This window comes from Camelina sativa, chromosome 11, assembly GCF_000633955.1.
Source record: "Camelina sativa cultivar DH55 chromosome 11, Cs, whole genome shotgun sequence".
Lineage (NCBI taxonomy): Eukaryota > Viridiplantae > Streptophyta > Magnoliopsida > Brassicales > Brassicaceae > Camelina > Camelina sativa.
Window position 1 is genome coordinate 10,542,115 of NC_025695.1, and position 11,943 is coordinate 10,554,057.

Here is an 11,943-nt window from a genome sequence, read left to right on the forward strand (position 1 = left end):
AACAATAAACGAAGGAGGCACAACAGTGAATTCATCTAATCCAACATTACAGTAGGTTTCCAAAATGTTTCCTTTATCTTCGAGGGGTGATGCTGTTCCAAATCTCTTTATCATGAACTTGAAAATAGTGTAATGAGGGATTGAATGTTGGTTGTGTAAACCGAGCATTCATAACACTGTTAATTTCAAACTATATACAACATATAGTACTAAAAGTTGATTTGGGAAGAGTAATTAATGACTAAAATTAGTTATACCAAAGAAGATAATTCTTTTATCATATGAGATTCTTTGAATTTTTTTATTTTGTCGACACTAAAATTCATTCGTTAAAGTTTTAAATTCAATATTAGATTGTGTAATCTGAAGGACGCCATAGATTAATAGGTGACAACGACATTAGCTTCACATGGTTCAATCATCTTGCAACGAATTGAAGACACTTCACTTCATAGTCACGGATTAATCCATTATCCATTTGGACCATTGCATAGATTGATAGATAGCAGCAACAAATATATCGCTACTGTTAAATATATGTATACATATTTTTGCATATATAACACTGCAAAATTTGAGAAGATTAACAAGGAAACACTAGCTAGGAGCATCCAGAAAAGAAGGTATGAAATAACGATAACTACTTGAGTTGCGTACCGTGGTCACAGTGTCACACTAGTAACAACGATACAGTTTTTATGTTTGACATACATCAAAATGTTGAATCTGTTTCAAGAGTCGTGTTTTAAGCTTAGTTAGCAATTTAGCATAGAAGTAAAATCTTTACGTAATTTGTGTCGTCTAGTATTTACAATTTTTTTTATTGTTGCTAAAAATCAATTTTCTGTATATTCCAAAAACAACAATGATATTTTGTCAAAAAGAACAATGATATAAAAATTCACAAGCTAGAGAGGAAAAAGAAAAAACAAACTCTTATCTACAGGCCACCTTTATCTTTTCAAAATTAACTTAAAATAATAGTAGAAATTAGTATCACCCACTTTCAGTTTTTTTTCTTCTACTCACACTTATTTAATAAATATTCTCTCTCATTTAATTTATTAATTTCCCCCATCGGATTCCAGCTAAAAACACGAGTTCCCATTTCTATAAATGACAAAAATGATAAATATTTTCTCCAAATTAAAATATATATATTATTGTGAGTTGTATTATAACGCCCTATTAAATACATTTCCTTTTCACGAAAACAATACATTTTCTTTTTTTCGTATTAATTTATTCAAATATTAAATTAAAAACGGACAGACAAGGAAAAAGTTAGGAAGGAAATGAACTGAAAGCCTGAACCCAAAATATTATTAAATTGTATATATGAAACGCTTTTCTTTTTTAAATAAATAAATCTTTGGTATTTCCAAAAATTCAAAAATCAAATATTCATTGCCGTCAAAAAAAAATATTGATTTTCTTTTTTCATCTAAACCACACAAGCATAAATAAATCTAATTTTGCTCACTTTCCTCTCAAACATTTCCTAATTCCATCCTAATAATTTCCATAGCTTTTAATTCTAAAGAAAATTGTAATATTCTCTACAAGAAAATATTATTATCTCATATTTTTCTTCCTCTTTTGATTTTTAATCTGATTTCTAAATTATAATTTCAACTTCTCTTAAAAAATAAAAAAAAAGTTTATTGTTCTTGTTTCTTTAATTTCTTGAATGGTTTAAAAGCTTCTGTCTTTAAAATCTATGGTCGATATGGAGACTACCGGAGGAGAAGTTGTAAAAACAACCACCGGGACCGACGGTGGCGTTACGGTGGTGAGATCCAACGCTCCCTCTGACTTCCACATGGCTCCGAGATCAGAAACTCCAAATCCACTTCCCACCACCTCCCTCTCTCATCCTCCTCCTCCTCCTCCACCGTCGCAAAGCTCGTTCGCTCCTCCTCCACCACCGGCGACTTACTCAGGCGGACCAGTGAAGAAGAGACGCGGACGCCCTAGGAAATACGACGGAGCTGGAGCGGTGACGCTATCCCCAAATCCGATATCATCAGCCACACCAACGACTTCTCGCGTCATCGATTTCTCTGTATCGGAGAAACTTGACAAAGTGATGATATCAGCAACTACTACTAGTTCTAACTCCTTCATCAGACCAAAGTATCACCACCAAGTCGAGAATTTAGGTAATCATTTTTTTTTCATTTTTTTCTTCTAAATCTTTTGTTTCATTTTTAAGACTGAATCTTGAGTTCTTGTGACTATTAAAGTTTTTTTAGAAAGATATATTTTGGGATCTTTCTGGGTCCTTTTTAAGTTTTAAGACATGCAAAAGAAAAGCTTCTCTACTAACTTCAACAAGTGGGACCTCTTACCTTTTAATACTTCAACTTTTTGTCCGTACATATACGGTTAGCTATACGTATATATATACGGTAATAGTGATATATATTGCATGTTATATTGAGGGAGAGATGTTGTGCTTTTTAAGGTGAATGGGCTGCTCCTTCCTCTGCCGGAGGTAATTTCACACCGCATATTCTGACGGTGAACGCAGGAGAGGTCAGGAGAAACATATTTTATATTAACAAAATTTGTAGTTTATGTTATAATTAAATTGATGATTAGTATTGGGGAATTTGGTTTTTTTTTCCTATATAGGATGTAACGCAAAAGATAATATCGTTTTCTCAACAAAGGTCTGTAGCTATTTGTGTTTTATGCGCAAACGGTGTCGTTTCCAGTGTTACACTTCGTCAGCCTGATTCATGTGGCGGTACATTGACCTATGAGGTATGTGTTGTGTTGTTTCCATCTCAATCACTCTGATGCAAAAGAACGTAACCAAACTTTTATTTAATTTTTTTAACCGATTTTTTATTTTATTTTTTATAATCATTTTTAAGGGTCGGTTTGAGATATTGTCACTGTCTGGAACCTTCATGCCTAGTAGTGACGCGGATGGGACGAGAAGCAGAACAGGCGGGATGAGTGTGTCGTTGGCTAGCCCTGATGGACGTGTTGTAGGCGGTGGTGTTGCTGGCCTGCTGATTGCAGCTACTCCTATTCAGGTGGTTGTTGGAAGTTTCTTACCCGGAACGAACCAGCCAGATCAGAGACCGATGCAGCAGAACCACCACAACTTCATGTCGTCTCCAATGCCAACCATCAGGCCCATGCCCTCCTCTTCTCTCCCTATCAGTACATGGACACCGCCTTTAGCTTTTGATCCGCGACACAAGCCTTCTCATCATGACATTAACATCACTTTGACGTGATTGCTACCTCAAAGATCTCATAAATCATCTGTATCTCAGTTCCTATATTAGGACTCTACCTGCCAGAGAGGTTTAGGTGTTATGTTGGTCTGTAACTTAGGATTGTTTTTTTTCCAACTTTTTCTACCGTTTCTCTTCACTCTTGGATGTAGAAATTGGATCAGTTTGCAATGATTGCGCTCTTAGTGATTGCGCGTTTAGCAACTCCACTAGCAAGCTCTATGAAAGTGACATCTGGTCACTACGCAAAATACAGTAGTATTACTGAACTCAATACATGACCATAACTAATTAAATCTACAAATACATAAGGGTATGAGAGAGTCGTTGGCTAGCCCTGATGGTTGCCGCGGTGGCGTCGCCGACCTGCTGTTTACAGCCACTCCTATTCAGGTAGTTGTAGGGATACAAACCAGAAAGATCAGAGACCAAATCAGAAGAACTACCACCTCATGTCTACTCCAATGCCAACCTCTTCCTATGCAGCTGATTATCAGTCCCACGCCGTCTTCTCTCCAGATCAGTACATGGACAGTCTTTACCTTCTGATCCACAACACAAGCCCTTGCACATTCTGGTTTACCCAATCTACAGACTGTTTCTTTAACACTGATGTTGATGGATGATCCTAAACCGAATTCAACTCTCAACCCAGCTACACGCAAGTGTCTTACGCAGTTTCTTCTCTTCCATTGTGTCTCTTACATTCCTTGCATCATCCCATCTACCAACAGACGTATATATATTAGCAAGATGTGAAAGATAACCAGTAGGATCAGTCTCAAGTTCAACACATTGGCTGCACGCAATCTCCCCAAACTCAACGTTGTTGTGTAAACCACTAGCTAAAAGCAACGCTCCCCAAACACCAGCATTTGGCTGCATCGGCATACTCTTGATCAGCTTATATGCCTCCTCTAGCCTACCAGCTCGTCCCAACATATCCACCATTATCCCATAATGATCAGCTGAAGGTTCCAGGTTGTAGTCTTTCATGGATTTGAAGCATTCGTAGCCTTCTTGAACAAGACCTGAATGGCTATACGCTGATAATAGTCCTGTGAACGTTACTAGATTTGGAGGGATTTTCTTTTTGATCATCTCTCTGGACAAACGGTTTGCTTCTGTGGCCATGCCATTTATCCCACAGCCCATGATCATAGCCGAGTAAGAAACTGTGTCCTTTTTGTTTAGATTGCTGAACAATTTGAATGCCTTGGCAAAGTCTCCTCCTTTCATGTAAAGATCGATTAGCGAGGTGCTTAAGAGATCATCAATCTTGATTCCATGTTCGGTTACATATGACTCAACCCATGTACCGAAACTGGTATCACCCAACTGTGAATTAGCTGATACAACACTTGAGAGTGTGATCTCATCAGGCTGAATATTAAAATTAAGCATCTGAGAGAATAGCTTCAGAGAATCCTTTGGCTTCCCGTTTTGAGCATAACAAGTTATCATGGCATCATAGACGAGTTTGTCTTTCTTAGACATCTGTCTAAAGAGCTCCTCAGCAGACTGAACATCACCCGATTTTGTGTACCCTGAAATCATTGTAATCCAAGAAACACTATTCCTCTGAGGCATTGTATCGAAATAGGTTCTTGCTAGTTTCATTTCCCTGCAATTCACATACCCACCAATCAAAATATTCCAAGAAGCTGAGCTTTTCAAAGGCATCGCCAGAAACAAAGAGCATGCATTGCCCATGTCACCTTTTGTGGCATAGCTCGAGATAATCAGGTTCCACGACACAACATCTTTCTCTGAAATCTTGTCAAAGACCCTACGAGCTTCATCCAGATTCCCACTTTCCAGATACCCCTGTAAAAGAGAGTTCCACGAAACTGTGTTCTTCTCAGCAATATCATCAAACGCATTCTTTGTTGCAATCTCAATGTAACCGAGTCTAGAATACAAACCCACCAGACCTGTCTGAACATAAACACAGCCACATAATCCGTTTTTAAGCACCTGAGCATGAATCAACTTACCATCAATCACGTTCTCTATCTTACCACAAGCTCTCAAGACTGAGGTTATAGCATGTGAACTTGGAGGAACTCCAGAGTTGTGCAATTCGATGTACACGGCAACCGTTTCTTTAAACTTCCTATGCTGGCTCAAGAACCGAACAAGACATCCCCAAGAGAAAGAATCCAGACCATTGAACCAATTGAGGATTCTTTTGACATAGTTTACAACATTTCTAGAGAACTCTCTAGTCAACTGAAGAGTTTGGTGGACCAAGATGGGTTCAAGATGGTTAAAACCGTTCACAACTAACTGTGCATGGACTTGCTTTGCCTGTCCAAGCACTACACATCTTTGAAGGAAGAACCTCAGCTTAGAATCCAACATTTTGAGAAACCAACTTCTAAAATTCAACACCCAAAGTAAAATTCAAACCAACACACACACAAAAAAACCCAAATTCAAAGAAATCACTCTCCTTCCAATGCTCTGTTAATGGCTCAGTTCCTATTTCAGCTCTGTTATATATAGAAAGGCCAATTTCGATTTCCAATCTAATCGGAGATGGAGAGACCTTTTGAAAATGAATCAACGAAACCACAAGAGAAATACTGAAGAAGCTTGCTTGGAAGATACTTGAGAGAGGAGTCGGAGGAGTTTGAGAGAGACAGCGTGGAAACGACGGTGGTCGCGGAATGTGAGTCGTCGGCGGCGATATCAACGGACACTCACTCCTTCGATATGAACCCTGTTAACAGGTTACCTGTTCTGGGTTTTGCAATTCGCACAAGAATGAATAAACTTTTCCAAATACTCTGTCTTAGCTAGAAGGTTTCTTTTGGCACCGTGTAAGGCGACTGCCGTCTATAAAGCAAAATCCAATGTGCAGTAGATTACATACAATTCACTTTGTTTTCCAACCTGAAATTTACATCAAATTAATAGTAGCTTAAGTTTTAATTTTCCAAAAAAAACAGTGTGATTTTTTTTTCCACATTTTCTTTGGAGTTTAAAGCAAAACTAGATAGTATAGTATAGTAATTTAATCCAACATAACCAATCTAATACGCTAGTACACTTTAATATATTAAGCATCAATTCATTTTGGAACTAGATTCTCGCGAGTGAAATCATCCTCCCTACGCATTGGTGATTTACCACCGTAACTTACGCGAGTTTGGTTACATGTATAGCTCGTCCCGGCCGTCTTCTTTCCATTTCGATTATGACTGCTGATCCTTGTTTCCCTTGGGTTTTCACACCCTTCATACTCCCCCATTTGGCTTCCATGGCTCCACCCCATCCGATTCGGTTTTCCTAAATTAGTTACCCTAGGCTTAGGCACTTAAAGACGTAAAACTATGCAAGTCTTTATTAAGAGATGAGAGATCTAAAAGCGTTTATAACAATATTGTTGCATGGAAAGGAAACTGAAAACAGCTCAGGATTAAAACGACATATAAGCTATAGCTTTCTAATCCTCTATTCTCGATTGTATCCTTCGGATGGGTCACTCTCCATAAAGGAGTTGCTTGATTCATCCATATGAGAAATCCGTTCGGTCCCACGCGCGAACACATCTATTACGTTTGGTTTCTTCGCGTCATTGAGGTAGTATTCCACCCTTTGGGACTTGTTCTGTCACTTTTCTTCCTCTTATTCATTATTTAAATTATTGATACTAAAATAATTTGAAATAGCGAAAAACAAGAAAAGTAAGATTATTAGAAACTATAGTTTATTTTTAACTAGTTTAGTAAAGAAAAACTTTGCAATTTCTTTTTGGATATTTAACAGTTCACGAGGATTAGAAATATTTGCATATTTTATCTCTTTATCTTATCTTACTGAAAGTTATTTATATAAGAAAAGCCACTTTGTGGGCAATAGGGCAAGAAGTGTTTTTTCCTTATAACCACAAAAAAAAAAAAGAAGAAGCATATATTAATCATAAAAAAGAGTATGTAAGGTTGAAAGTTAAAAAAAAAAAAAAACCCTAATTTCTCCTACGCACTTGAAAACAATGACAATGATGTCCGATCTTACACAGGATTTGGTAGAGGAGATATTGTCTAGGGTTCCGAAAACTTCTCTCGGAGCACTGAGATCAACTTGCAAAGGATGGAATGCTTTATCCAAAGATCGGAATCTATGTAATATAGAACCAAAGCATCAGTTTCTAGGGTTCATGGTGAAGGATTTTTGGCTTTGTTCAATGAGGTTCAATCTCCATGGAATCCTCAACGAAGACGGTGAAGAATCGGTTGACCAGTCAATAAAGGAGATTGGTATTTTACATGATAACCGCATTGAGATATCTCTAGTATGTCATTGTGATGGCTTATTGTTATGCGTCACAAGAGACAAGTCAAGGGTCATGGTTTGGAACCCGTATTTAGGACAAAACAGATGGATAAAAACCAAAAACACAACAGACGAAACCAGGTATGCTCTTGGCTGCGACAACAACAAGAATCACAAGATATTGAGGTTTTCCCAGAACTACAATGAAATTTACGATATTAAGTCTGACTCATGGAGGGTATTAAATATCATTACCAACCGGGATAGTTTATTGTTTCCCCTGGCACAACGTTAAATGGAAATACTTACTTTTGGATGATGAAAAATCTAGTAGTTGTGAAAGATTCTGATTTAGATGAAGAGAGAGATTTTTTAATCTGTTTTGATTTTACGACAGAGAGATTTGGACAGCTTCTGTCTCTGCCGTCTCAGAATATTGATGATGATTGTGGAATTTTGTCTTGTGTCAAAGAAGAGAAACTCGCTGTGTTGTATCAAATTGTTGATACATCTACGGTAGAGTTAGAGATTTGGAGTACTACTAAGATAGAGCCTAATGCCGTGTCGTGGATCCCCTTCTTAGTTTATATTATTGGGCCGTCCGTTGGTCTTGATGAAATTCTGTTTGATGAAGATTGCAGTTTCTTCATTGACGAGGCGAATAAACTCGCTGTGGTTTTCGGAGACAACGAAACAGCTACTTCTTACATCATTGGAGAGAATGGATACTTGAAAAAAATAAATCTTGGAGTTGGAGGAAAAAGAATTTGTTACCCATGTATGTGCTCTTATTCCCCAAGTTTAGTGCAAATTGCAGGACGCAAAAGGGGAGGGAATAACAGGAAGAGCAAAAGGAAAGGGAAGAAGAGGGAGGGCGGAGCTAACCAACAAGGTTTAACACTAAACCAGTCGTAAGGAAACAAGAAGATGATGAGTATACACTAAACCAGTCGAGATTTAAGGAAACAAGAAGATTAGTGATTCATATATAATGCGACAAATAAAGTTTGAATTTCTGAAAATATTGCCAGCTGATGCCTATATGTTTAGTCTAGTTGTTGACTTGTTTCTGTAGTAAACATCAAAATCGTTTTCATCACCCTACTCCTCTCTTTTCAGTTAAGTCCAAGATGCACTTATATTAACAAAATTACACACAATGTTTTAATTTGCTATCCATGTTAAGTAATGAAAACAGAGGCCATGTTGAGAAATCAGAATCATGATCTGGTCACGCGATTTTTACAAAACGTTACTTAAAAACTGACTACCAAGGCACGCGATTTTTTTTTTTTTTACAAACCAAAAGCTGTTTAACAATGAAGGGCATGTGAAAGCCTTAAACAGACAACGAGCAAAACAAAATAGAAAGAAAGAAGAAACGCCCGTGGATAGATGTTGACATTTCAGGATCTTCCTCTTAGTCTTTCTTAAGAGGTTCACCATCTCCCTTACACTTACTTGTATGCTCTGTTTCTCTTACTCTAACAGAAGCATAAAGACTCTCTCTTTACTCTCTTGTTCTTTCTTTGTTTCTTTTCATATGACAAACGATTTGTAAGAGAGAAGAGAGAACACACATTCGTGAAGACACAAAATTTTGGCTGAGATTTTGTCCGAGGTTTGTTTTCAGTTTCACTGTTGAAAGAAAGAACTTTTGGGATTCTTAAAAAGACATTAAATGAATGGCCGGTCGACGTCCCTTATGCCATACGCACTCACGTTCACCCGATTTTGTGTAATCCAAGAAACACTATTCTTCTGAGTCATTGTATCGAAATCGGTTCTTGCTAGTTTCATTTCCTAGCAATTCACATACCCGCCAATCAAAATATTCCAAGAAGCTGGGCTTTTCAAAGGCATCGCCAGAAACAAAGAGCATGCATTCCCCATGTCACCTTTTTTGGCATGGCTCGAGATAATCAGATTCCACGACACAACATCGATCTTTCTCTGAAATCTTGTCAAAGACTCTGCGAGCTTCATCCACGTTTCCACGAAACTGTGTTCTTCTCAGCAATATCATCAAACGCATTCTTTGTTGCCATCTCAATGTAACCAAGTCTAGAATACAAACCCACCAGACCTGTCTGAACATAAACATGCACAGCCACAAAACCCACTTTTAAGCACCTGAGCACGAATCAACTTACCATCTCTATCTTACCACAAGCTCTCAACACTGAGGTTATAGCATGTGAACTTGGATAAACTCCAGACTCCAGAGTTGTGCATTTCAATGTACACGGAAACCGTTTCTTTAAACTTCCTATGCTGGCTCAAGAACCGAACAAGACATCCCCAAGAGAAAGAATCCAGACCATTGAACCCCTTGAGGATTCTTTTGACATAGTTTACAACATTTCTAGAGAACTCTCTAGTCAACTGAAGAGTTTGGTGGACCAAGATGGGTTCAAGATGGTTAAAACCGTTCACAACTAACTGTGCATGGACTTGCTTTGCCTGTCCAAGCACTACACATCTTTGAAGGAAGAACCTCAGCTTAGAATCCAACATTTTGAGAAACCAACTTCTAAAATTCAACACCCAAAGTAAAATTCACAAATCAACAAAGAAAACCCCAAATTCAAAGAAATCACTATCCTTCTAATGCTCCGTTAATGGCTCAGTTCCTAATTTCAGCACTGTTATATATAGAAAGGCCAATTTCGGAGAACTAAAGAAAATATTGAAATCTGAATGGAGAGATAAGGATAATCTGCTGATCTAGAAGCACAGCGGGTGTTAAAGTTTAAAAGGACTCTATGAAGGGTTCCAACAATTTTTAAAAAATAAAATTTATTTTTATCAAAGTTAAGAACTTGAATTGTAGTTCTTAAGTTTTGTCTCCTCCAATGGTAATGGGGTTCTTAAGAAACTTATATTTTACAAAACAAACACAATCTCACTAACAGACCAACAAAAACTAAAAAAGCTTAGCTTTTGTGACAAAACTCGCCTAACACAAACAAACGGATACATGTAGGCTAGTCACAATAAGAGCTGACATGTTCACTTCTTCTTGCCTAACTCTATCTTGGGAATTCAGCTTTTACAAAGAAAAGAAAACAGAAAGGAAAACATATATATTGTTGAATAGCTCTTACAAAACTACGATATCGAGAATTCAATCCTTGTTGCAACAAACTATCGAAAATTCTTACAAAAGGAATATATAAACACAGATAAACAGAGAGAAAGAAATCGAAAAAGACAAGTTAGTCTCAATGCTGAAAGTCACACCAAGTAGTGAAAAACAGAAACTGCAGCTCTCGTTTTTTATCTTGATGGACTTTAACATTTGGGACAGCATGTGAAGCTCATCAATGGTTTGTCCCAACTGGCACAGAACTTGGTTGACAAGTTTGGTTGGCATAGACTGTCCTAGCACCAATTGAACAAAAAATGAAGAAATTGCAGGTCTACTGTCTTGTAAACCCCCATACCACCATTCTGCAATAAGATGCTCTACACCACTATTGGAAGCAGACACAACCCTCGTCATTTAAGAACACACAAAACTCATTCAAGAAAACAGAACATACAAAAAACATACAAGTACTCCTTCACAGGTTATCTACACAGCCCAAACACATCCATAACTCAGTCTATCACTATTACAGACATCAAACAAACACCATTTCAACAATGAATATACTTGTAATATAGATGAATAAATTATGTGAATATCATATACGTAATGTTGTATCAATTTCACGGTCTTACCTCAATCCCTAGCTTGTTCTTGATCTTAGTGTTTGAGATGTGATCATCATTAGCTCTCCATAGCTGAAACTTCTTATCCATCATAAGCTATAATGTCTGTGACACTGACACATATATTCAACAACGTCACACATATTCGGGACAAGGAAAGATGCTCTTAATTAGGAGGTTTAAGAGAAGTCCCCCGTTAAAGATGCTCGAGTCCAACCAATCCGACGTCTCCCTCTACTTTTTTTCTTTCTTTTTTTCTTTTTTTCTTTTCTTTTCCTTATGTTATTTTTCCTTTGAACAAACCAATCTCCTTAACTGTTGCAAGAACACGAGAGTACGTAAACCGGGACTTGGGCCGATTAAATTTGTGGGAAACAAAGATAATGAGACATGAGTTCAATAGTTTGGTCAAATTAAATATAGATAGCTGAATTATTTTAAATCTCAAATACTATTATGTCTATTCATAAACGTTTCTTTAAAATTAAATTAAAAAAAGCATAAGAAGTAGTACTTGTTTAAGAAAATCACCTTTTTTGTTTTTCTTTTGTTATATATATATATAATTATATATATATAATTATATATATATATATATATATTTTAAAACTTTTATTTATGATAAGCGTAGCAAAATAAAGATATAGTTTCGAAGATTATATTGTGTATATGAATCATCATTTTCGTTATA

The 11,943-nt window shown here is 37.0% G+C and overlaps 2 protein-coding genes and 1 pseudogene across 2 annotated transcripts; 2 read left to right on the plus strand and 1 right to left on the minus strand.

Moving 5' to 3' along the window:
* LOC104722757 (AT-hook motif nuclear-localized protein 2-like) lies at positions 1,427-3,439 on the plus strand. Its single transcript, XM_010440981.2, has 4 exons — positions 1,427-2,162; positions 2,468-2,538; positions 2,638-2,769; positions 2,883-3,439. Exons 1-4 carry the CDS (start codon positions 1,721-1,723, stop codon positions 3,252-3,254), a joined length of 1,017 nt encoding a protein of 338 aa, XP_010439283.1. The 5' UTR covers positions 1,427-1,720; the 3' UTR covers positions 3,255-3,439.
* Positions 3,528-5,988, minus strand: LOC104722758 (pentatricopeptide repeat-containing protein At4g22760-like). The gene has a single exon (XM_010440982.1). The coding sequence runs from the start codon at positions 5,616-5,618 to the stop codon at positions 3,894-3,896; it is 1,725 nt and encodes a 574-aa protein (XP_010439284.1). The 5' UTR covers positions 5,619-5,988; the 3' UTR covers positions 3,528-3,893.
* LOC109127249 lies at positions 7,255-8,450 on the plus strand (annotated as a pseudogene).